The following is a 27,553-nucleotide window of genomic DNA, read 5'->3' as shown; positions in this document are numbered from 1 at the left end:
TTTGGCTAAACATTAGCTTGTAAAGAGCTATTTTGATAAAAACTTCAATCCCTACCATATTATTGATCTATAGAAAAAAATAAATAACATATTTGTGTGTATAGTATTTTCTCATTAATAGCAAATGAGACTTCCAAGAATGATAACTAATGGGACCAAGTAATCAGCAAAATTACCAAAATATCTATGAACTTTTGTTTTACCTATAAAGTCTTACATTGCCCCAAAAATATTCAGCTATAGTCAATAATAATTATTTTTTGCTATATAATTCACAATCGATCAAATAGCTCCTGAAAGCCTCCTCTCCCTAACCCCCATATAATTAGCTATGACAAGGCACTGTAGTTACTTCATTACCTGGACCAAAGATTTTCTTTTTTACATAAACCTGTGCTTAATGCTGTTAACTTGGATTCTGTGGTGAAATGTAAAGAACCTAATTTGTTATTATAAAAGAAGTTCCCACATTCTCCACTAACATAACATGTTACTACCAAGTTGTTTTGCCCAATATAACTTTTTCCTATTAATGTCTTCCTTTATGACATATCAGTGAGGAAATAAGAACTCACCACCTGAACTGTAGAGAATCTGCATAGTTTCAAACTCCAAAGTTGTATAAGTTGGGTCTAAGACTTCACTGTAATTTGCTATCTCCATGTCCAGAATTGGTTCCGATCCCCTCATCATTGAATTGGGAAAATCACAGCAAATGGCTCAGCAGCTCTAGGGTAGATAGTGTGAGATTCCTGTTTTGCTTGCAATGAATTGATCATCCAAAGTTAACTGTAACTTAGTGACTTATGTGCTGCAATGGGAGGAGCTGTAAAACTGTAAACTGTTTCTGCCAGGCATTTTCTGCTTGCTGGGTTTTTTTCCCTTCTTTTATGGTCTATGAAAGCAATTTCTTGTGATAATCTTGGAATGTTTCATGGAACAACTGCCCTTATCAGAAATACTTAGTGGGCCAGCAAGATTTCTTAAATTGATTTATAGCAAAAGATAACTAATGTCATTGACAGCGAGGTTAAAAAAAAAAAAAAAAAAAAAAACTTTGGGGCTTTAAACTGCAGTTTGAAATTCTGCAGTTTGAAAAATTCTGAAATGAACCAAATTAGTTTTAGTGCTGAAGGAGTAATTGATACTTGATAATAATTACAAATGGCCTTATTTATCCCATACATAAATATAAGAAATCTTTATCAGGGATTATTAAGGCCCCAGGATAAGGGTAACTGTCAAACAACCTAAATTTATTTCTCCATGGTTCTCTTGCTAGGGTAAAGCTCAGTATCAAATGTTCCAATCTATAAAGTGAGGATAATGTTTTTTAGGCTTTTAGAAAAGGATTTGAGATTTAAATGAAAGGAATCACAGTGTAAATGATATATTTCTATGTGTTGATCTGGATGACATGATTTTCATTATGAGAAGCAAGATGGAAGAGTAGAAAATGTACCAGATTTGGAATCAAAGAACAAGGGTTCAAATCTTGCCCTGTTACTACCAGAATCACTTATACAATCCAGTTGTTATATGTAAAATAAGGGGATTGGTGTAGATGGCACATAAGCTCCTAAATTTTATTCTGTTATGACAAAATGAATTATGTTTCCACAGAAATGCAAAGTTTTCAAAATTTCATAATTTTAAGTTATGTACAAAAGAACAATGGTGGATTTGGGGACCATCTAAGTTATTAATAATAGTATCTAAGAATAATAGTAGGTTGTATTTATTTTTTCTTCTATATAATTCAAATTAATGAAGATTTAAATTGCCCAAGATCTTTAAAGTACTGTCTTTTAGGCAATGGGAATATAATGACAAAATAGTTCTTGATCTTAAGGGGCCTATGTAAATCAAGATGAGGCATATTTTATCAAATATTTAGTTAATTTGTTAGATTAGTTGGCACTTCAATTGTCTTTATTAAATTGTCCTGTACTATGGGTCTAATGAAAATACTAGTTCTGTCTATTAATTTTTTTTATAGCACTGCCTTAATTCTGGTAGCAACCTTTCAATTCAAATACATAATTAAATTTAAAGTCATAAGAATTTTTTAAGCCCATATAAATAAAAGTCTGTCATATATAAATAGATTTTTAAAACATCTTTTTCTTGCTTTGTGGAATATTAATGAATTCCATTGCCCTTATCTATAAACAGAAGGAAATTCATAAAATGTGAACATGGTCTAAGAGCTCACAATAGCAATAGTGTCAAATCCTTTTTGTTATGCTTATGTATAAAAACAGAGTACCTCAGTTACATGGGTCTTAGAATTATACAAATTATTAGGCATTTTGAAATCTGATTATTTTTAAAGAGTTGACAGCTATCTTTAAGAGAACAAATTTAACCAAATTTAAACTTTTTTTGATAAAGAATTCTGAAATTGGAAGAATCCAAAAACTTCTCCAAATTCTCCAAATACCCAATATTTAGCAAAGTTGGAAACATCCATTTATTCCACATTCTAAAACAGTGTTCTTCCCACTGAAGGTACTGTGATATTTAGGAATTATATTAAATCCATTTTAGAGGAGGTTATAGATCATTTATATACATTTTAATATTCCCCTTTCAATTAATATTAATATTATTTATATTCTTTAAATTTGATTCTTATTTCTTCTCACTAAACTCAATTAAACTCACTTCAAAATATTTTCTATATATACAAGAGAAAATGAAAGAGTAAAATAAAGCATGCAGAAAATTTACCATTTTACAACTCATCTCCTTGCAGCACATAAGTTACTCAGTTACAGTTAACTTTAAATTATTAAGAACAGATTGAAAACAAAACAAACATCACATGCCATTTTAGATCTCCCCTGGGCCACTTGCCTGTGAATTTCTCAGTTCTCACTTTAGAGCAAGAACTAAGTATAGATATGAAAATGATAAACTACAATGAATTTTTAGATCAAATGATACCAACTTTAGAGCAATTATATTTTTCATGTATATCTATTTCCAGACTGAAAGTTGTAATGATTAAAAAAACATCTTAAGAATTATTTAACAATTATTTTCCATCTTTATTAACTTCAAAAAAGAATATAATGCAATATAGCAATGTCAAAAATTATTTCCAAATCTATCTAAATAATAGTAAACACATTCCAGACAAGCAGCAAACAAATAAAAAACATAACTAGTATTATTTATTTATAAACATTCACTTAGGCTCTACATGTCCAATGTTTTAACCATTAATTTCTCCTGAAATTGACCTTTCTTCAATTTTCTGATACCTTCTTATGGTCCTCCCATTCTCCTTACCATCTCAGGCTCCAAATGATAAAGTTGCATTTGACTATTTCTTTTATCTCATTCTAAAAATCAAATCAGTTACTAAGTCCTATTGATTATACAATACAATCTGGCTCACATCAAATTTTCTTTTTACTCACAAAGATAACAATCTAGTTGGAACTCATAGACATACCAAAAAGATTTTCATATAACCAACTTGTTAACAACCACCTATATTCAAAAACCCACTATGGCTATCTATAGCCAACAGGGGAAAAAAAAAAGAAAATATATACTGTGACAAACATGGACAGCTTAAATAACATGAAGATTAGTTCACTGTTTGCATATGCCCTCCCACACATACCAGGTTTTATTTTTTTTAAGATTTATATTCATTGAATCAAAAAACATTTATACTCCTGCTAATTATAGTAGTAATTCACTGTGAGAAACATGCTTTGTAAATTGTCTATATGAAGAAGGTATGCTTATATGAATCACAGAATCATAGAGTTTCAGGAACAGAAAGGACCATAGAGGGTATCTAGTTTATACAATAAGTCAATAATTCCCTCTACAATATATATGCCTGATGAATAGTCCCATTCAGGACTTTTAAAAAATTCCATTTAAGAGGGAACCTACTATCTTCTGACATAGCTCATTCCATTTCAGCATTGATACAATTATTATCAACCCATCACCATCTATTACATCTAGCCTATTTCTGCTTCTTGGAGTTTCCTAGCTAGGACCATGCCTTAATCTTAAATCACTCTAGTTCTCATTGTCTGATCAACAACAGATCCCATGTCAAAACCCACCTAGTTTGAGTAGACTGGCTCAGAGTGAATGTAATAGTAATTTTTCTATTTTGGTCAGAGACTCAGATTGTTCCCCAACCAGGATGATTTTTTAACTTTGTAAAATGCCATTCTCTACCTTATTTCTTACCTAGCCCTAATCACAGATTGAGTGTTGCTTCAGTCAAATTGAAGCCAGTTAAAGATGTTGACTTAAAAATGTGAAGGTCTTCCACTTCCAGGGTCATCTTCAAGTGATTCTGATCTACATATTGCCAATGGGCCCAAAATGTGGGGGGAAAATTGAGAGGCAGGTGACTTTGCCCAGCTCTCCCTCATTTAAATCCAATACACTTGAGTGTCATATTTAATAACCAAGATGTTAATATTAAGTTCAATATATTTGCCAGGAATTAAGTAAAGCTAAGGTTAATGTTTGCAGTATGTAAAATCTCTTTTCTTTTTTGTGTGAAGTAGGATATATGTGTGTGTGTGTATGTATGTATGTATTTTAAAGAAGTATAAAAGAAATGGAAAGAAATGTTTGTATTTTACTTATTTAGAAAGGAAATAGAAAGAGCTTGAATAAACTTGGGAAAATTATAAGGCAACTAGACATTTGATGACTAAAGGATTAGCCTTACACTTCTTTGGACCTTTAAAAAGAAAGCCATCCAACTTTACAGAAACTCTCTATAGAGTTACAGCTGACAGTTAAGCCAACTATGGAAGAAGAACTCAGTTTTTGAGAGAGGATTACTGTTTTCCTTTGAGCCTCATTTGACGTGCAAGAAGGTTGAGGGAGGATTTCTCTTTCTTTCCGATTTCTATGAGCAATTCCATCAAAGTAGAGAAACTTTGCACTTATGAGACGATGTGTACTGAGAGAATAATCATGAGAGCACAATGGAAAGAAAAAGAACGTAAATTCCCTTATGATAGTTGCTGTGAGTAGTTTTGGCCATGGGTAAGATAGTAATAGTACCAAGAAAATAGCACTGTCTCTGGAACTAGAAGAACCAGATTCAAATCTTGCCTCTGATGTTTAATATCTGTGTCTAGGAAGTCTAAGAGACTTGGGATAAGCCAGTTATCTTTCTCAACTTCAATTTCTTCATCTATAAAATGAAGGAGTTGGAATAGATTGCCTTTTGGGTCTATGATAGCTCTATGCACATGATCTGATTATCTCTGAGTGTAACTTTCTATTAGTGTACTAATTTTGCATACCAATTCTTCCCACTGATGCTTTATGTGTGGGGGTATGTGAAATTTGCAAAACGATTTTTCTAGAGCTTGGGATACATTCTATTTTTTATTCTTATCTGTCATTTTGATAAAACTTTTATTCTAACTAATTAACAATAATCTGTACACTATAGTTTTAGGAATGACATCCTATCTAGAACCTGTTATAATGGTTACTCAGATCCTGAGAACCAAATTGGAAGGTATGAGGTGGTCTATGGAAGGGATACTACAGAAATGTTTATTTTCACACATGTTTGTGCACAGCTTTCTCTCTCTCTCTCTCTCTCTCTCTCTCTCTCTCTCTCTCTCTCTCTCTCTCTCTCTGTATATATATATATATATATATATATAAATTCCTAAAATAGCAGATTTCAAGTGGGAAGAAACTTTGGAAACTTGGAAACTGATTCCAAGCCCTGGAGTTTACAAGTGAGTAAACTACTTGCCCAGAATCATAAGTCTCTAGAGGGGGGTATGATTCCAGGTCTTTCTGACTTCAAGAATTGTATCTTACTGCATCTGACATATTTCCTAACATAATTTAAAATAGAGGTGCTTTGGAGTTTGGGGATGGAGTGGGAAGAGACCAGCATCAATGTTCTGTTAAATTGCTACTTTTATTTTGCTGTGAAATGCGTTTTAAGGAGATTTTGGAAGTTAGATTGTCTCTTTTTATAATGTATCTCCTATGTGGTAGGAAAAAGGCAATACAATAGTTGCAAAATGTACTAGAATTTGGATCCCTAAGTGGCCCTCCACTATGGTCAGTTTGCAGAAGACTTTCATGAACAAAATGTCATTTTAAACTAACTGTGACCTCATGAATTATAGGAGATGTATTCTTAAGAGTCTGTCAGGTCAACTGCCTTAAACTCCAAGGAAATATTACTTCCAGCCAAGCACTTGATTTCAAATGGAATAACCAGCCAACCTGAAAGATGTTCCTCCGGGAGAAATGATTCTGTTAAGTGACATACAAAATATCATGTTACTTTAAAATTATTTTGAGTAATTCAGCAAGGGATGAAAATGGCATGATAGTTAAAGAAAACAACAACTCAGTTCATTATTGACTATTCCAGATAATAGCAGAAACATTCCTATCTTATCTTTAGGACTATTAAGCTTGTTAACTTGCTCTATACTTTATATTAGATTTAATCATTCCATCAAAGCATGATTTAAAATAGAACACAAGCTAATAAAAATCAAGGTTACTTCAATAAAAGTCTTTTCATGGAAAATAATATTAAAAATTTTCAGATTCATTTTTAAGCCATCATTTTGAAATGCATGGAAGCTTGCCTCTGGTTCCAACCCTTTTTATTCCATTGAGGGAAAACTAGCACAAATCCCAAAGGTAGTTCTATTATTTTCATTTATATACTTTCTCCATTTTGTAAATGTGAAATATAACCCAAGCTTAAATGTCAAAAACTACATGGTGAAGAACAAAAATCTAAATTCACTTAAGTCTACTTAAGTGTATGATAAGAAGCAAATGAAATATAAACAATTCTACTCCTCACAAAGATAATCATTCATATCAATCACAAACTGTCTTCTTTTTTTCCAAGTATCCATTAATTTTCTGAAAACCCTTTCCTGTTTCTCTACTTACCAAAACACCACTATTATCCTGAAATTAAAATGCCCTGGATTATTCTTCTTAGAAACATTGAGATGTTTAAAACAACAATATTAGCACTAACAAATTCTAGTCTTCAGTTGATGGCACTTCCATTATTTAATATTAATTCCTTATACTGCTAAGTATTTACTAAGAAAGATATCAAAATGACATTATAGAATAATTTCTTATGTATAGAAGAATTGCACATGTTTAATACATATTGGAGGACTTGCTGTCTAGGAGTGGGAATAGGGGGAAAGGAGGGAAAAATTGGAATACAAGGTGAATGTTGAAAATTATCTATGCATGTTTTGAAAATAAACTTTAATAAAAAATAAAATAATTTCTGTTTGCAATAGGATTCATAATTTTCTATCTAAAATCAAGAGTACTGATTGCATTGAGAATGTAGTATTTGTTAAGATGTTTGGAGCTAGAAATTCATCCATCATTCCTTTTTCTTATCTCTATCTCTGACTCTCTCTCTCAACACCCCATCTCCCCATGATCAGATCCTACAGTTGACTGGCGCATTTTGATATGCTCTGTTTCTGATCTTCATCTATTGTTCTTAAGCAACCTGGTAGCTCCACATTTCCAGGTTATAGGGATTAGAGTGCCCATTATATTCATTGCAAACTTAATATGGACATTCAATTAGATTTTGTCCTCTCCAGTATCAGAGAATAACAGACATGCACCAATATGTCCTGTTTAATTTTATTTTTTAATCCACACAGATCCACTCCATGTAGAAAGGTTAGATAAAATGTATTTAAGGTAGAATTTAAATAAATTTTGAGATTTTTATAACTCCTGTATATAATTCAATAACTCATTCTAGAACATAAATTATCTTCAAAATCCTAATTTATTCAACTTATTTCTTCATTTATAAATACAATTCATAGAATAACACAAAAGCAAAATGTTTTAATACATTTATATCTATGATTCCAATTCAAATTATTACTTCTTTATAATATAATAAATAATATTTTTATTAGACAATAGCAGTTGATAGTTGTGTTTAAGGTCCCAGCTCTACATCTTTACCACACCAAATTCTGAACTCAGTTTCTCACTTGCAAAAATGAAGGTCTATATACTAAATGATTTCAAATGTGCCACTCAGTTCCTAATCTATGTTTTCATATTTCGTAACATTTTTTGAAAAATTTAAAGTGCAGACTTAAAAAGTTCCAATTTAAATTTAAGGGAATAAAAACCATTAGAGAATAATTACAACAAATATCAAAAGAGAAACCAGAAGACATATCATCCCAGCTGATCTTTTCATGGATCAAGAGAAATTATGCATAGGAACCAAGAGGTGATACATGAAAGCTCAAGAGTACACTGTATATATTAAATCTCCCCTCAAGGTCAGGTGCCTCATGATTCAAAACAGACTCTCCTTTTCAGAAGATAAGGTGGTGATTAGGACTAAATTATTAACTGAAATCAAAAAGATTATATGGGGTTGAAAAAAAAAAGGGCATCAGTAGCAGGTCTGAATGTGATAGTATATTTGCATTTCCTATAGGGCTTTTTACAATGGGCATTATCATTATAGCCACTGCAATTCAGCACTGCTGGTGAGATCATTTATGACAGCTGGTGCTAGCTGGATACTTCACACTGCTTAATTTAAAATGGAAGAAAAGAAACAATTTCTGATTTAGAGCATCAATGCTATCACAGAGGATAAAGTCAGTGAAGGATATAGCAATGAGTAGATAGATGTTTTTGTATAACATTCAGAGATGATCAATTTGAGCAAGTATAATTACAACTCAATTTTGAATTTAAAAACATAAACTCTCTCTCTTATCACTGTGTGTGTACATACATGTGTATGTGTATTAATCCAAATGAAATCCCACTTATACAAATGACCAACTTTGCTAGAAGAGTTGCTGTTATTTTTCTTCTACACTTTGGATTACTAGAGAATAAAATTTCAGTGTTACCTCTGAATGCCAAAGGCAAACCAGTATGTATATCTTCATGTCACATGGCATGATTTTAGAGGTTCAAAGGGTCAATAAAAGCAGGAGTTTGGTTGACTATTAATTTGGTATGATGGATGTTTCACATCAAATGCTGATAAATTGTTCAAGCAAATTCAATTTTATATTCTTGACATTCAATAATTTTATAAGACAATATGTTTCAAATAAAATAAATGTAATATCATTTATAACTGAGCAATATGAATTCTAAGAAAACCAAACAAGACATAAGACAGGACATTATTAGCAAAATATGAAGGCAAAAATTCTCCTTCATCATTGTCAAAATGTTTTAAATATTCACCAAATCAAATAATTGTGCCAAATAGATCTAGACAAATACGATTAGATTTAGAGATAGAATGATTTTAGTAAGGACACTTGTCCTTCCAAAGAGTACACTTTAAGAGAATTAATATCTATAAAATCTATTATTAGAAGTGGCATTATAGATTTATTTATGAAACAAAAATATCTCAAGGTTAAAACAAACCAACAAGATTAGAAGAGTTTTTGTTAAATTGTCTTGTAATAAAAACTTCTAAGTTAAGCATTTCCTAGTGATGGGAAAGGTTTCCTTTAACTTTTCTCCAATATTCTCAAAAGGTTTCAGCAATTAGAGTGATGGTGGGAGTTGGGGTGGAGGTATTCTACATTCTGTTGCTTATTCTTATATTTTTGAAACTATGATTATAGTGGAAAGAGTGCTGAGTTTCAATTTAGGCCTGGCTTCTACTCTGAGCTTTAGTAGTTACAGTCTGTTGAAACAGTTCAGACCTCCACTGATGTGAACCTGCACCAAAGTGGTTGTCAGTGTTAGAGGAGAGAGGAGGGTATATTAGAGAGAGGTTGAAAAGGGGAGATAGACTTTGGTAGCAGATTGGATATGAAAGGTAAAAGACAGTCGTAAATCAAGGATGTCAGTTGAGAGTTTGAGAGACTGGAAGGATGGTGTCACCTGAGAAAGTAATAGGAAAGTTAAAAGTGTATGTTGGGGAGGAAGGTAAAAGAAAAGATAATAACTTTGGTTTGAGATATGTTTAGTTTAAGCTGTTTATGGGACATTCAATTCAATACATCTTAAAAGAAGTTGAAAATTTGAGACTGGGGGTAAACAGAAAGGATAGGATAGAATGGGTAGATTTGGGAATTATCAGCATAAATATGGTAATTAAACCCATTAGAGATAATTATATCACCAATTGAAGCAATATAGAGCTAGAAAAGGTTTTAGGACAGAATCCTATGTCACACCTGTGCTTAAAAGCATGATTGGAACAGGGATCCGGCAAAGGAGACTAAATAGAAGCAATCTGATAGGGAAGTGATTTAAAAGAGAGTATCAAAGAGAAGCTATCATATGAATGGAAAGCTATGAAGAGATCAAGAAAAATAAGGATAACTAAAGGGATAATGGATTTGGCAATTAAGAGATCATTGATAATGTTGAAGAAAGCAGTTTTGATTGAATGATGAGGTTTTAAGCCAAATTGTGAAAGAAGAGAAAGTAGAAGAATACATTGTAGAAAGCATTTTTTTTTTTTAATTTTGGCTGAGGCAGGATTAAGTGACTTTCCCAGGGTCACACAGCTAGGAAGTGTTAAGTATCTGAGGTCACATTTTAACTCAAGTCTTTCTGGTTTCACAGCTGGTATTGTAATCACTGTGCAACCTAGCTGCCCCTGTAAATGACATTTTCAAGGAGTTTGGCCATAAATGGCAGGAGAGATATAGAATAATAGTTTAACAGAGATAGAAGTTTTTGATCAGTTTGAATGTTTTTGATTATAGAGTACACATAAGCCTGTTTTCAGGAAGTATGGAAGTGCCAGTTAACTGGAGGAAACTGAAGATAGCTTACAGAATGGAATAATCTATTGAAAGAGACATTTCCTTGTTCAGTTAGAGGGGTTATCCCTGATAAGGAGTAAGGCAGAATAAAAATAGGTTACAGAAAAGTACTTTCTGGTTCAGAATAAGGAGAAAAAATATAAACAATTAAAGCTGATAAAAAAAAAAAAGTAAGCCTCATTATAGAGTACTAAATTAGTCATAACTGGAAGACTTCAAGCAGAGGCTGTATAAAAATTAATCATTGTGAGACTTCCGGGGGCGGAGCCAAGATGGAGGAAACAACACACATTTCTCTCTGACCTTCTTTACAACCCTCACAATAATTATGAAATCCAGCCTCTGAATTAGCTCTGGACTGGCAGAACCCACAAATATTTGGAGTGCAACAAATTATCAGCAGAAGATAATTTCAAAGATGGCCAGAAAAGGTCTGTTTCAATTGGAAACGAGAAGGAAGCAGCCAGGGCAATCAGTACAAATGCCAATGCAGACAATACAGAGTTCCAGGGCAGTGCAGAGTCCAAGTAGCAGAGAATTTACAGGAGGAAACAGACCAGCTCAGACAGCAGAGACCCTGGGGCATTCCTGACTCCCTCAGCACTGTAGACTCCACATTGCAGAGAATCTCCATGGGGAGGAATCTACAGGAATCTACAGCAGTGTGGGCCACTGTGCTCTGGTTAGTAGCCAGTAGATCAGCAGAAAAGTTACAAAGCATCCAACACAAACCCAAAATATTAATAGTGAACGCCACAAGGCCAGAATTTAGGGGACCTGGCTAACCCAGCACTGGGATTGAACCAGCACTGACCCAGCCCTGCAGTGACTTGGAAAACCTCTCTAGCCTTAAAGGCAGACCTTAATTTAAAAAAAAAGAAAGAAATGAGTAAAAAAGTAAAGAGGGCTCTATCAACTATTTTATGGCTTTTATGGTGAAACAGAAGAACAGATTTCAAATCCTGAGGAGACTAAAGACAGACTGTCTCCAGATAAAGCCCCACAAGGTGATATAAATTGGTCCCCATCACACAAGGCTCTCCTAGAAGAAATTTAAAATGGATCTTACAAGAGAGCTAGAAGAACAATGGGGAAAGGAAATGAAAACTTTGCAAGAGGGTTTGGAAAAGGCAATACAGAAACTATTTGAAGAAAATTCACTACAAAATAGACTTAGTGAAATGGGAAAAACTCATTAAAAGACAGATTTGATAAAATGGAAAAACAAAACAACTCCAAAAAAATGGAACTATGAAACAGAAAAAGAAAATAACTTCTTAAAAAACAGAATTTCTGAAAAGGAAAATGAAAATAACACCTAAAAAACAGAATTTGCAAAATGGAAAAAAATTCCATAGAACAAAACAATTCATTTAAAAATTTAAGCAAAAACAAAAATTGATCTGATTAAAAGAGAAAATGAAGGAAACTATATTTTGCTAAAGTGTACCCTAGAAAATGAAGCAATATCAATACTAAATTTAATAAGTATATTCCTTTCTGTCTCCATTTAGTTTCTCCAAGAATCTCTCATATGTAATTTTTTCTAGTATTCTATTAACCTCTTTAACTTCTTTCTTATTTTGTGGTTTGATTTATCTAGTTTTGAGAGAGCAAGTTGAGATCTCCCATAATTATAGTTTTGCTGACGGTTTCTTTTTGCAATTCTCTTAACTTCTCCTTTAGGAATTTAATGCTATACCATTTAGTGCATATATGTTTAATATTTATTTGCAGCAGTTCATGGAACCTATACAAAAATTGGCCATATATTAGGACATAAAGACTTCAAAATCAAATGCAGAAATAATAAATGCATTTTTTCAGATCATGAAGCAACAAAAATTGCATTCAATAAGGGCTAGGAAAAAATAGAGCAAAAAGAAATTAGAAACTAAATAATCTCATCTTAAAAAATGAATGGGTGAAACAGCAAAGCATTGATACAATTAATAATTTCATCCAAGAGAATGACAATAATGAGACAACATACCAAAATTTGTGGGATGAAGCCAAAGTGATAATAAGGAGGAATTTTATATATCTAGAGAGGCTTATTTGCATAAAATAGAGAAAGAGAAGATCAATACACTGGGCCTGCAACTAAAAAAGCTAGAAAAAAAGAACAAATTTAAAAACCCCAATCAAATACCAAACTTGGAATTCTAAAAATAAAAGGAGAGATCAATAAAACTGAAACTAAAAAATCTCTTGAATTAATAAATAAAACTAAGAGTTGGTTCTATGGAAAAAAAAACAACAAAATAGATAAACCTTTCATTAATTTGATTAGAATACAGAAAGAATATCAAATTATTTGTCTCGAAAATGAAAAGGGAGAACTTTCCACCAATGAAAAGGAAACTAGGGCAATTATCAGGAGATAATTTACTCAACTTTATACCCATAAATTTGACAACCTAAGTGAAATGGAGGAATACTTACAAAAATATAGATTGCCAAGATTAACAGAAGAAGAAAAAATTACTTAAATAATTCCATTTTAGAAAAAGAAATAGAACAAGCTATTAATCAATTCCCTAAGAAAAAATCCCCAGAACCACATGGGTTTAGATGTAAATTCTACCAAACATTTAAAAAACAATTAACTCCAATATTATATAAACTACTTGAAAAACTAGGGAATGAAGGACTCCTACCAAATTCCTTTTATGACACAGGCATGGTACTGATACTTAAATCAGGTAGGATGAAAACAGAGAAAGAAAATGATAGACCATCTCCCTAATGAATGTTGATGCAAAAATCTTAAATTATTATCAAAGAGATTACACATAATCACTCCAGGATAATACACCATGACCAATTAGTATTTATACCAGGAATGTAGAGCTGGTTCAATATTAGGAAAACTATTTGAATAATTGACTATACCAATAACCAAATTAACATAAATGATTATCTCAAGAGATGCAGAAAAAAGCATTTGATAATATGCAACACCCATTCCTATTAAAAACACTAGCAAGTATAGTAATAAATGTTCTTTTCCTTAAAATAGTCAGTAGTGTTTATTTGAAACCATCAGCAAGCATCATATGTAATGGGAATAAACCAGAACCATTCCCAATAAATTTATGGGTAAAACAAGGTTGCCCACTATCACCACTGTTATTCAATATTGTATTAGAAATGCTAGCTTTGATTTTTCGTTTTTCTCGCCAGGTTATTTTTACTTTCCGAATCCAATTCTTCCTTTGCAGCAGCAACAACAACAACAACAACAAAATTCAGTTCTGCATATATACATATATATATATATATATATATATATATATATATATATATATATATATATACATATATATATATATATATATATATATATATATATATATATATGTATATATATATATATATATATATATGTATATATATATATATATACATATATATATATATATATATATATACATATATATATATATATATATATATATATATATACATATATATATATATATATATATATACATATATATATATATATATATATATATATATACATATATATATATTGTACCTAGGATATACTATAACATATTTAATATGTATGCCTGCCATCTAGAGAAGAGGGTGGAGGGAAGGAGGGGGAAAATTCGGAACAGAAGGGAGTACAAGGGATAATGTAGTAAAAAAAAAATTACCTATGCATATGTACTTTCAAAAATGTTATAATTATAAAATTAGTTTTAAAAAAATTTACAAAAAAGAAATGCTAGCTTTGACAATAAGAGATGAAAAAGAAATTAAAGGAATTAGGTTAGGTAATGAAGAAACCAAATTATCATTCTTTGCAGATGATATGATGGTATACTTAGAGATTCTACAGAAAAGCTATTAGAAATAATCCACAACTTTAACAAAGTTGAAGGATACAAAATAAATCCACATAAATCATCAGTATTCTAATACATCACTAACAAAATCCAACAGCAAGACATACAAAGAGAAATTCTACTGAAAAAAAAAAAAACTCTTGATAATATAAAATACTTGGGAATTTATCTGCCAAGGGAAACTTGGGAACTATATAAGCAAAACTACAAACCACTTTCTAAACAAATAAAGTCAGATCTAAACTGTTGGAAAAATATCAAGTGCTCGTGGATACGTCAAGCAAATATAATAAAGATGATAATACTCCCTAAACTAATCTATTTATTTAGATTAATCTCCTAAGAAACAATTTTACTGAACTAGAAAAAATAACAAAATTCATCTGGAAGAACAAAAGGTCAAGAATTTCAAAGGAATTAATGAAGAGAAAAGCTAATGAAGTTGGCCTAGCTATACCAGATCTAAAACTATATTATAAAGCAGCAGTAATCAAAACCATTTGGTACTGGCTAAGAAATAGACTACTTGAAATAGGTGGAATAGGTTAGGCTCACAGAATAAAATAGCTAATGACTATAACAATCTAGTATTTGATAAACTGAAAAGCCCTACTTTTTGGAATAAGAATTCACTATTTGACAAAAATTGCTGGGAAAATTGGAAACTTGTATGGCAGAAAGTAGGCATAGACCCACACCTAACACTGTATATCAAGATGAGGTCAAAATGGTTCATGATCTAGACATAAAGAAGGATACTAGAAGAACATAGGATAGTTTATCTCTCAAATTTGTGGAGGAAGAAGGAATTTGTGACCAAAAAAGAACTAGAGATCATTATTGATCATAAAATAGATAATTTTGATTATATTAAGCTAAAAAGTTTTTGTACAAACAAAACTAATGCAGACAATATTATAAGGGAAGCAATAAACTGGGAAAACATTTTTATATCCAAAACATCTAATAAAGGCCTCACTTCTAAAATATATAGAGAATTATCTCAAATTTATAATAGTTCAAGCCATTTTCCAATTGATAAATGGTCAAAGGATATGAACAGACAGTTTTGAGATGAAGAAATTGAAACTATTTGTAGACACATGAAAATGTCCTCCAAATCACCACTGATCAGAGAAATACAAATTAATACAACTCTGAGATATCACTGCACACCTGTCAGACTGGCTAAGATGACAGGAAAAGATAATGACGAATATTGGAGGGGAGTGGGAAAACTGGGACACTGATACATCGTTGGTGGAAGATCCAACCATTCTAGAGAGCATTTTGGAACTATGCTCAAAAAGTTATCAAACCGTGAGCCAGCAATGTTTCCACTGGGATTATATTCCTAAGAGATCTTAAAATGTACAAAATTCATGTACAAAAATATTTGTGGCAGCCATCTTTGTAGAGGCAAGAAACTGGAAATTGAATGGATACCCATCAATTGGAGAATGGCTGAATAATTCAATTATGGTATATGAATGCTATGGAATACTATTTTTCTGTAAAAACAACCAGCAGGATGATTTCAGAGAGGCCTGGAGAGACTCACATGAACTAATGCTAAGTAAAATGAGCAGCACCAAGAGATCATTGTGAATGGCAACAACAAGACTATATGATGATCAACTCTGACCTACGTGGTTCTCTTCAACATTTTGATGATTCAAACCAGTGCCATTTGTGCAGTGATGAAGAGAACCATCTACACCCAGAGAGAGAACCATTGGAACAGAGGGTGGAACACAAAATATCATTTTCACTCTGTTATTTGCTTGCATTTTTTTCTTTTTTCTTTTTCTTCCTTCTTGATCTGATTTTTTTCCTGCGCAACCAGATAACTGTATAAATATGTATACACATATTGGATGTAACATGTATTTCAACATATTTAACTTGTATTGGACTACCTGCCAGATGGGGGAGGGGGTGAGGAGAAGAAAGGGAAAATTTGTAACAAAAGGTCATGCAAGGATCAATGTTGGAAAAATTACCCATGCATATACTTTGTACATAACAAGCTTTAATAAAAAAAAGAAAAGAAAAAAGAAATAATCATTGTTATTTTAAATCATTTTTGTTCTGTCTGACTCTTCATGACCCTGTGTGAGGTTTTTCTAGCCATTTCCTTCTCCAGATAATTTTATGTATGAGGAAACTGAGGCAAACAGGGTTAAGTGATTTGCCCAGAGTTAAACAGTTAGTATGTGTCTCAGATTTAAATTTAGGATGTCTTCCTTTTACCCTAGACATAGCACTCTATTCACTGTACTATCTACCTGTCCTTAACAATTTCTTTGGATGTTATAAATGCTTTTTTTTTCTACCTTATCCTTAAGCTCCCTATGACTTTGATATTCTATCATTTTATTTCTAGTTTATTCTTAATCCCACTGTAATACCATTTTAGCTTAAGTTCTTTTTTCCATCACTGAAGCGACAGAGTTCTCCAAAAGATTCAACAATGCATCAATAGCATGCAAGGTACCTTGGAAAATATATATCACGATACTGGCATCATGGTGTTCATAATGGCATCTAAGAACTTATTTTGGAAACATATGGAAACACAGAAGCAAATAAATAAAACAACAAATATACTGTTCTCACATCTTCAAACACATCTTCATCCAAATATCTCTTTCCCACAATGCCTGTAGTTGGAAATTAGCAGGCAAACAATTTATAAAGAAACTAATCATTACACCTTTCCACATTGACTAGGTTAAAGATAAAGACACCCATGAGAAGTTTAAAGCTTTCATTCAAGAGTTTAGAAAGAAAAAATATAAACTGTTCATGTACAGAAGTCTGCATTGATTTCTCTAAGCTGCTAAATCCTTGCCAAATAACAGAGGATCAAAAGGGCTTTCTTTTGGACAAAGTAAAAAGAGGAAATATTGAATTCTACCTAGTCCATAAAGAGTAGAAAAAGTCTTAGAATGACTCAATATTAAATTCCATAAATAACAAAACCATCATTGTACACACTATAAGATATGTTATCAATCCAAATTCATAATAATATATTGCTAAATAATAAAAACCCCACTAAAATTTATGATATTCCTCTTTGGCTAAATTATAAAGGAGCATCCAGAGAAAGGCATAATTTTTTCTAGGAACTACTAATACCATACTATTAAAAACATTTAATTATCTTATCCTTAGATAACACAATTAAAATGTTTAAGTGTTTGTAGTAATAAAGAATCATGCTTACACAAATGGATATCTCGGATAGAACTTGGAAAGTATCTTAGTGGCATAATAAATAAACACTTTTGGAATTATCTTCCAAGAAACTTCTTTAAAGACATACAATAATATTTTTATATTTATTATGTGAGGGAATAAGAATAAATAATTCAATATCAGTCCAAAACTACATATAAACTCTGAGAGGCAAATAAGAAAGAAATGTCTCCTAATGAGGATGCAGAAAATTTCTGATCATTATGTGACTGCAAGAAGTTTTACACAATAAAGTTAAATGAGAAAAAAAAAACTTGCTGATCACATAATGAACAATTAAAAAAATATGAAGAAAAGTAACTGAAACTGTTGCTTCCACGCAAAACCAGAAAAAGTGCCAGATTAATTTCATAATTGTTTCAGAGTGTGGCATCATTTACAGGAAAAAAAAACAACAACCTCTCTAACGATAATCCTAATTTGTTAATTGAAAATATCATATGTCTAATATTAAAAATTAAGGACCCAGTTCCAAATATAGGACAAATATATATTTATATATCTGTGCAAAACACCAACAACTTTTATCTCTCTGTCCCTCTGTCTCTTACACACACACACACACACACACACACACACACACAAACTATAAATACTTAAGAGCACAAAATACAAAAGAAGAGCACAAAAAAGTGGCAAAAAGTCGTAGAGATATAAAAGTACTATCAATTATTAATTACTGAATTAACCATCCCCAAATAATTGTCAACATAATACTACCTTTATAACTGAAAAACTCTTGACTTGATTGGGTACTCATGTCTTTGTGATATATCATAAATATATAAAATAGATCAAAAAGGGTGAAAATGTTGCAGTATTTGATACACACATGACAAGATTTCTACTACTTAAAGCATACCATCAATTCAATAATATCACGAAAAACTCATAAAATATCATATTATTCAGAAAGACAGTTTAAATCCATTATGATCCTACTCAACTACAAATCCATTATCACTTCTCTTAAACTAAAAATCCTTCCAAGGATAACAGGCATGCAAATTTAACCAACAGTACTTAGACAAAACAAAAACAAAACAAACAACAAAAAACAAACAAACATCTTACTGAACCATGTGAATTTATTTACAAAAACTGGTATGTCTAAGATCATTCAGTCAACAAGCATTTATTAGGTACTTATTATGTGTCAAGAATTTAATTATTACTAAAAATACAACTAAAACCAAACAAAAACAAAAGATTGGGCTTTCAAAGATCTTACATTCTACATAAATGAAGGCCACACATAAAAGGAAAGAAAAGGTAGTATGGGTGAATAGTTAGGGAGCATGGTTTAAAAAGTCCAAGTGAAGTCTGGAAAAGAAGGAGGACATAACAAGCTAGGCATCCTTCTTCAGTAGAAAGTCTATGAAAAGCTTTCAAATCAAAGGGAGAAGTCACAGGAATGGAGAGTCAGTGTGTCAATTCCAGAGTTGGAGAAAGCTTCCAGGATAGAGAGATTTCTGGGGCATGATGGAAAAAATTTAGAGTGAATTCCAGGCAAGATTATTGACAATTCAAAACAAGGCCCCAATCGCAAGAAAATCATCACAAAAAAAATTTCCTTTAAAAATTATTAAGTGACAGATTAGAAATTGATCAACACAAAATTTCAGGCAGAAAAAGTAATTAAAGAACCAGCTAAGATAGAGTAAGGGAGGAGTATAGCATAGCTCTTCCCTGCAACTACTCCTCAAAGACCTAGAAAACTCATTTGACCAAGTGCTGATCAAAATTCAAAGAAAAATCAGTAATTTTGCTAGTTCTAGTCTACCTAGGGAACCAGATAAAGTTCTGAAGACCTTAAGGACTAAATCTACCCAAGAGAACTGGATCCCTTCTGAGTAGCATCTTCCAGTGCAGGAACTGAGTAAGGGCTTGAAGTTATGAACTAGGGCAAGAAGATGTCTAAATCCAAAACAGGAAAGATTTCTGCTGTTCAGAGAGAAATAACAAGCATCTCTGTCACACATGCCTCCAATCTGGGTCAAATATAGAGTAAGGAGAGGATCTTTAACAAGAGTAAAGGATAAAGAAAGGGATATGAATTTGAAATTTGAGACTAGGCAAGGAACAGGAACAAAAGCAAGAAGTAGCTGAATGATTGAGATATTGGAATCCAGTCTCCAATCTAGGTCTCATGAAACTAATCTACCAACTAAATCATAGGTCAGTGACTTTTAAGGAGAAAAAGTACTTGAAATTCTGCCTCTCTGAATTTGCTGAGCTTTTCAGCAAGTTGATGGTGATTGGTGTTTGGGCAACAGTTTATCATAGCAAAATTTCTTGGATCTGGACCCCAATTGGGGTCAATCAGTCAAATATTAGGGTCATGAAAAATTTGGTAACAGTAAAAAGTATGAAATATTCTACTAAGATTTAATTCTTTATGTAAAAATAACCAAGCACTTCATTTCATTGGAATGCAAACTTGCTTTTGTCTTTAATAAATGGCAAAATTATATTTATACCAAATAATTTTTTAATATTTTGCCTAACTTCACATGTTTTCTTAATTGTGGCTGGGGATAAGAGAGAGAATCTAGAAGCCAAAAATCATAAAAACAAATGGGAAAAATCATTTTGAGTGTAAATAAGGGAAAATATTAAATACTTTAAATTTCTATATGTTTTATTATCAATAAATGTTTTATTTGTTTTATATACATATACCCCAGAATTACATAACAATTTCTCAGGCAAAAAGGGGTAACAAAAAAGTGGGAAAAGTTTAAAAAACCCTGTAATATATCAACAACCAAGAGCAAACCCAAACTCTAATCAAGAATTTTCAAAGCTTAGAATCTAAAGCCACCATCAGCATTCAGTACACAAAGAAAGGAATAGTAAGACCCAGGAGAATACCAAACTCTAGGTAAGACACAGACATTCCTTCCAGAAAGAAGGAAACCTAGAAACAAAATCTGAAATTAGGAAGACTAGAGGAAAAAATAGACAAAAAGAAAAGAGAATGACTCCAAAAATGCTTCAAATGAACCTCACAGGGAAAAAAAATACAGAAATAAACAACAAACACAAAAATTGCTAGAAGAAATGAAGAGTTAAAATAATTTTTAAAATTAATAAGAGTGTTAGAGGGATGAATTGGAAAATAAATGAAATTATGGGTGAAAGACTAGAAAAATGAATTAATAACTTAAGGTTTTCTAAAAAGTTTACTCTATTAATAGATTCCTTGAGTCAGTTATATTGTAGAGGAAAATCCTTTTTAGATTTTGTTTATACTAAAATACCTTGCAGACTCTTCCATTTGTTATTTCTATTTCTGTGCCTTCTCTTTTCCAAGTATCACCTCTTCTTGCCTTTCATGGCTTTATGTACTAGCTTTTTAACTGATTAAAAGCTGTTTTGCTCCTTTAGAGGAGAATGCAAGATAGAATGGAATCAAATGGCAAAGCTGTAGTTACATTTTTATAATAAATAAATTACATGTATTTTCCCTTGCCTTACCCTTCTTCTCTCCCTTTCCTTCTCTTCTTCTCCTCCCTCCTTTCTCTCTCTCTCTCTCTCTCTCTCTCTCTCTCTCTCTCTCTCTCTCTCTCTCTCTCTCTCTCTCTCTCTCTCTCTCTCTCTCTCTCCTCTTGTCTATGTTTTAATTTAAAGGCAAATAGCAATGCTGGGCCAAGGAGCATATGAGTATATTTACCTAGGTTGCTTCTGTTGCAAAGAAGGACGTTTATCTACTACATTAAAAAGTTTCTAAACTGCTGAAGGAGATAGAATCATTTCCAGGAAGTAGACACCAACAATTCTACAGAGTCATAGTTAGACAAGGGAGGAAATACTACAAAGGGTGGTGCTGCCATGGCCCTCTAAATTACAACCTTAAGAGGAGCCCCATTGCCCCACCCTACTTAGGATTCTTTCAATAATGTGGGTAGAAAAATCAGGCATAGTGTCACTAGGGATACCTCTTGTGACCAAAGGAAAGTGGAATAGAAAGTTAGGGTTCCAAGATATTTTGAGGAATGGAGGAAAGTTCATTGAGGGAGCTCAGATTTTAGAACCTCAATCTTCTCTATAAAATAGGGGTTTAAATAATTTCTTCTAAGTTTAATATCATGGTATGGTAGGTGAGAATTTGAGGAAGGAGAAAAAGTTAAGAATATGACAATAGGGGAAAAAGATAAGGGGTCAAGAAGAATAGCTACTCTTATCTTATTTCTTCAAATACACTTAAGAGCTAACAATCACAGTGGTTTTTCACCTAATATTTAAATATATTCCTGGTTCAATTGAAGTACTGCCTCTGGCATGTACTGGCAGTGTGAAAAGAGTCATGTCACTTAATCTCTTAATGCCTTAGGCGACTCCCTAACACAGTAAATTGCTAAATAGTTGTGGATCTACATTCACAGAGGAAGTTCCCTCACTGAGTGCCCTAAATCTGTATCTCTAGTCCAAAACATAAAAATAACAAGAAGTCTGAATCATAGTGACCTCTGGGGGAAATTTGTGGCTAGCTGTTAGGACAAAACTAAGACAGATTAATGCATAAAGTGAACTTAGATCATATTTAAATATTTATCATAACAAGTACTGAACTAGAAGTTTACTTGAACCATTCTTTCAAGAGGTATACACCTTGAGACTGAATATGGAAAGTGGTACATATAATAATGTATCAGAAGAAAAGAATGGAATAGCATTAGTTGAAAGTTTCTTTCTTCCTACTTCTGTTTCTGTACAAAACCTCAAGTTTAAAAATATTTAAAATTATTCAAATTTCAATAATGAATGCACAGTCAAAACTGCTAATATAATAGAGCATTCTTTTGTGAATACTGTCGTCAGAGCACGTTAAAGACATAGTTGAATGAAAATTTTTATAATAGAATAATGCTGAAAACACAATTTTTATAGTTCATTTAATAATAAAAAATATAAAATAACAAACTATTTAGTTTTCTCAGAAATATTAATGAAAGTTCAAACTTGACAAAGTGATTTTGTTAATCACATAACTAGTATATTTAACATCTCTGATTTAAAGTGAGTTTATATTGACACAGTAAATAGAACATTTATACAAAGTTCATAGCTTTAAAAAAAAAAAAAAAAAAAAAAAGTAAAATCTTTACATGGATGAAACCAAGCAGACATTCGCAATTCTGTGAACAATCTTTTCTGCCAAAATACTTTTTGTGAAATGGCATATCTACAATTATACACAGAAGATGAAGGTGATAGCATTGTATCTTCCCTTCTTCTCTCCAGGAGGGCTGGCGGTACACAACAATAAAGGCTCTGTTTTTGAGCATCACTCATTGACAGTTTGGTCTCCACTTTGGGTGAGGAAAAAAGCATGTGAGATTTCATGTTAACTTTGTTCTTGCAGCTCTCGAAGCTCTCATTGCCCACTCAGGGTTTTTTGAGGCGAGGCTTGTTATCTTTTCAGCTGTCACCACCACAGCACCATTATGAACATGCCTGAACTGTGTCTGTTCAGTCAGAAAATGAACAGTGTGACTTCACATCAGAGCAATTCACATTAGAATTTCATTGAGCTTGTGAGAAAGAATGTATTCTTGTTAGGATATATTGTTCCCACATCACAAAAATAATATTTAAATGCCCAGAAATATCCTTCATTGTGGACCTTTTTTAAAAAAAATTATAACAGATCAAATATTTTTGCTAAAAACCCAAGTCTAGTACATGTTTACTTTTAGTTCAGTATATGTTTATTTCTCCTGTTATTTCCAAGGAGGCTACAAGATGGCTCCTATCATTCTCAAAGTCATTCTATATGGCACTCTACTAATATTCGGTGACTTCAAGAAATGATTAATGAGAATAGACATTTAATTTCTGTAAATTCATGGAGAATTCACAACCTGAAGCATTTCAGTCAGGCAACACTGCATACTGTAGAATTTGTACCAAATGCATTTTATGAAAATTGATTGAATTGCATTCACATGAATTTCATTTCTTGATGAATATTTGAGGGGTGTGCTATGAGTAGTTGGGAATACTGCAAAAAGCAGTTTGAGGTAAAATATATTTGGATTAATAATACTTTTCTTGGATGATCTGACACATTTTACTTTTTAAAACTCATTTTTATTTATTTTGTTTTTTGTTTAAAAAGGATAAAAAAACAAAGAAATACAAACAAAAGACATTGCCATGTACCCAGCAGAATATCAGGAAAGATTCAAAATATATAACAAATTACCAGATCAAGAAAATATTTATATTAGTAGAAGAAATTATATTCATGAATGATCATTTTTCTTAGTTGTAAATTGTTCTTTGTTTCTCTGCTTATGCAGATATAAAATAAATCCATATAAATCATCAGCATTTTTACATATTTTTGTTTTCCCCCTTTCATGCTCCTTACCACTCCAAAGCAAGCTGTATTTAAGAAAAGATATATTTATGTATACATATATAGATATGTAGCTACATAGACAACTCACATCCATACCCACCCCACATATACAAACCTCTTTCCTATCCTTGCTGCTTCTTTAATTAAATTCTGCTCTATAACTTACCTTGGTATAATTTAACCTCCCTTCAACCTTGGATCCTTCCCTTGTCTTCCCTAATTCTTTGTTTTCCCATCTAGCCATTCTTCCACACCTGATTTATGTTTTAAAATTATTAAAGCTTTTTATTTTCAAAACATAGACATTTTCAACATTCACCCTTGCAAAACTTTGTGTTCCAAATTATTCTTCCTCCCTTTCCCCCAACTCCCTCCCAAAATGCAAGTAATCCAATATATTTTAAACATGTGGAATTCTTCTATACATATTTCCACAATTATCATTCTGTATGAGAAAAATCAGATATTGTAATCTTGTCTGCATTGGTTTTGTTGTACAGAACCTTTTAATTTAATATAATCAAAATTATCCATTTTGCATTCAATAATGTACTCCACTTCTTCTTTGGCCACAAATTCTTTCCTTCTCCACAGATCTGAGAAGTAAATCATCCTTTATTCTTCTAATTTGCTTAAATATCACTATGTCTAAATCATCAACCATTTTGAACTTATTAATAGCATGTTAAGTGTGAATCAAATCTTAATTTCTGCCATACAAATTTCCAATTTTCTCAATAGTTTTTGTCAAATAGTGAGATCTTATCCCAGAAACTGGGTTCTTGGAGTTTGTCAAAAACTAGATTATTATAATCATCAACTATTGTGTCTTGGGATTAACCTATTTCACTAATTGACTACTCTATTTCTCAGGCAGTACCAAATGGGTTTGATGACTGCTGCTTTATAATAGCTTTAGGTCTGGTACAGTTAGGTCACCTTCATTTGCATTTTTTTCATTAATTCCTTTGAATTCTTCACTGTTTATTCTTCCAGATGAACTTAGTTATTATTTTTTTCTAGTTCTGTAAAATAATTTATTGGGAGTTTGATTGGTATGACACTGAATAAATATATTAACTTAGGAAGAATTGTCATTCTTATTATATTAGCTTGATCTACACAAAAGCATTTGAATTGTTTCAATTGATTAGCTCTGACTTTATCTTGATAGACAGAATCCCAGATATTTTGTATTACTTAAAGTTATTTTAAATTGAAATTCTTTTTGTATCTCTTGCTGTGGGACTTTGTTGATAATATGTAAAAATACTGATGATTTACATGGATTTATTTTACATCTTCAACTTTGCTAAAGTTGTAAATTATTTTTTTAAATAATGTTTTAGTTGATTCTCTGGAATTCTCTAAACATACCATTATATCATCTGCAAAAAATGATAATTTGGTTTCCTCATGACCTACTCTAAATTCTTTCATTTATTTTTTTCTCTTATTTCTAAAACTAACATTTCTAATACAATATTGAATAGGAATAGTCATTATGGGCTATCAATGTTTAATCCCTGATCTTATTGGGAATGGTTATAGTTTATCCCCCTTACATATAATGCTTTCTCATGGTTTTAAATAGATGCTAATGATAGTTTAAAAGACAAATCCATGTATTCCTATATTCTCTAGTGTTTTTAATAAGAATACATGTTGAATTTTCTCAAATGCTTTTTCTACATCTACTGAGATAATCATATGATTTTTGTTAGTTTGGTTACTGATATAATCAATTAAGCAAATAGTTCTCCTAATATTGAACCAGCCCTGCATTCCTGGTATAAACCCTACTTGGTCATGGTGTACTACCCTGGGGATAATTTCTTTGCTGCAATATCTTTGCTAATATTTTTATTTAATATTTTTGCATCAATATTCATTAGGGAAATTGGTCTATCATTTTTTTTATGTTTTACCCTACCTGGTTTGCATATTAGCACATATCTGTATCATAAAAGGAATTTGGTAAAGCTCCTTCTTTCCCTATTTTTCCAAATAGTTTGCATAATATTAGAACTGATTGTTCTTTAAATGTTGGTAGAATTCACATGTAAATCCATCTGACCCAGGAGATTTTTCTTAGGGAGTTGATTAATAGCGTTTTTTTTTTTTTTTAATGGAACTTTTTAAATAATTTATTTCCTCTTCTATTAACCTGAGCAAACTATATTTTTGTAAGTATTCATCCATTTTACTTAGATTATCTCATTTATTGATATAAAGTTGGACAAAATAGCCCTTAATTAATATTGGCTTTTAATCTAGAGTGCTATCTGGCTACAAGTGACAGTTTTATGAGATAGTTTATCCCATTCACAGTTAAAATTACTAACTCTGTTTCCAGCCATGTAGTTTTCCCCAAAATGTACTTTTTTCTTTGCTCTCCCCTTTTTTCTCTTCCCAAGTATTATGCTGCTGACCACCATCTCCCTCAAATAGTCCTTCCTTTTAAGCCCCTCCCTCTTTCTTATATTTTCCCCCTCTTCTACTTCATTTCTTTCTTCTATTAGATTCCTCCTTTCCTTTTCCTTTTACCCTCCTATTTCCCTTTAGGGTGAGACAAATTTCTCTGTGAAGCTACATATGTTTGATATTCTCTCTTTGAGCCAAATCTGATGAGAGCAAGATCCATACAATGCTCACCCTTCTTCTTTCCCTCAATTTTAATAGGTCTTTTTCATCTCTTCACGAAATGCAATTTACCCTATTTTAACTTCATTTTCTTTTTCCTCTAGTATAATACCCTTTCCACCTCTAGTTCTTTTTTATATTGTCACTATAATATCAAATTATGCCTGTAGCCTTTTAGTATACCCATAACAAAGATACAGTTCTCAAAAGTTAAACATATCATCTTCCCATATAGGGATGTAAACTTAACTTTTAAAAGAAAGTTGTTGTTTTTCCCTTTCCTTTTTACCTTTTTATGCTTTTCTTAAGAATTCCATTTTTAAAGATCAAATTTTCTACTCTACTCTGATCTTTTCATCAGAAATAAATGAAATTTACTTGTTTCACTCAATGTCCATCTTTTACCCTGAAAGATAATGCTCAGTTTTGCTGGATAGTTCAATTCAATTCCCTTTGACTTTCAGAATATCAGATTTCAGGCCCTTTGATCTTTAAAGTGGAACCTGCTAGGTTCTGAGTAATCCTGATGGTGGTTCCTCAATATTTGAAATGTTTCTTTCTGCCTCCTTGCAATATTTTTTTCCTTGATC

The 27,553-nt window shown here is 31.8% G+C and overlaps 1 protein-coding gene across 5 annotated transcripts in view; it reads right to left on the bottom strand.

Moving 5' to 3' along the window:
• The window catches only part of HNF4G (hepatocyte nuclear factor 4 gamma), a 173,795-nt gene that overhangs the window by 22,224 nt on the left and 124,018 nt on the right, over nucleotides 1-27,553 (bottom strand). Inside the window, exon 1 of one of the 5 annotated variants that reach the window (XM_074278919.1) lies at nucleotides 576-693. The exons of the other annotated variants lie outside the window; for them this stretch is intronic. Within the exon in view, the coding sequence (XP_074135020.1) occupies nucleotides 576-693 (118 nt within the window). Of the gene's footprint in view, nucleotides 1-575; nucleotides 694-27,553 lie in introns of those variants that run through there. 5 annotated transcript variants of the gene reach the window in all.

The sequence above is a fragment of the Sminthopsis crassicaudata genome, chromosome 1, assembly GCF_048593235.1.
Source record: "Sminthopsis crassicaudata isolate SCR6 chromosome 1, ASM4859323v1, whole genome shotgun sequence".
Lineage (NCBI taxonomy): Eukaryota > Metazoa > Chordata > Mammalia > Dasyuromorphia > Dasyuridae > Sminthopsis > Sminthopsis crassicaudata.
This window is presented reverse-complemented; position numbering and strand designations above follow the sequence as displayed.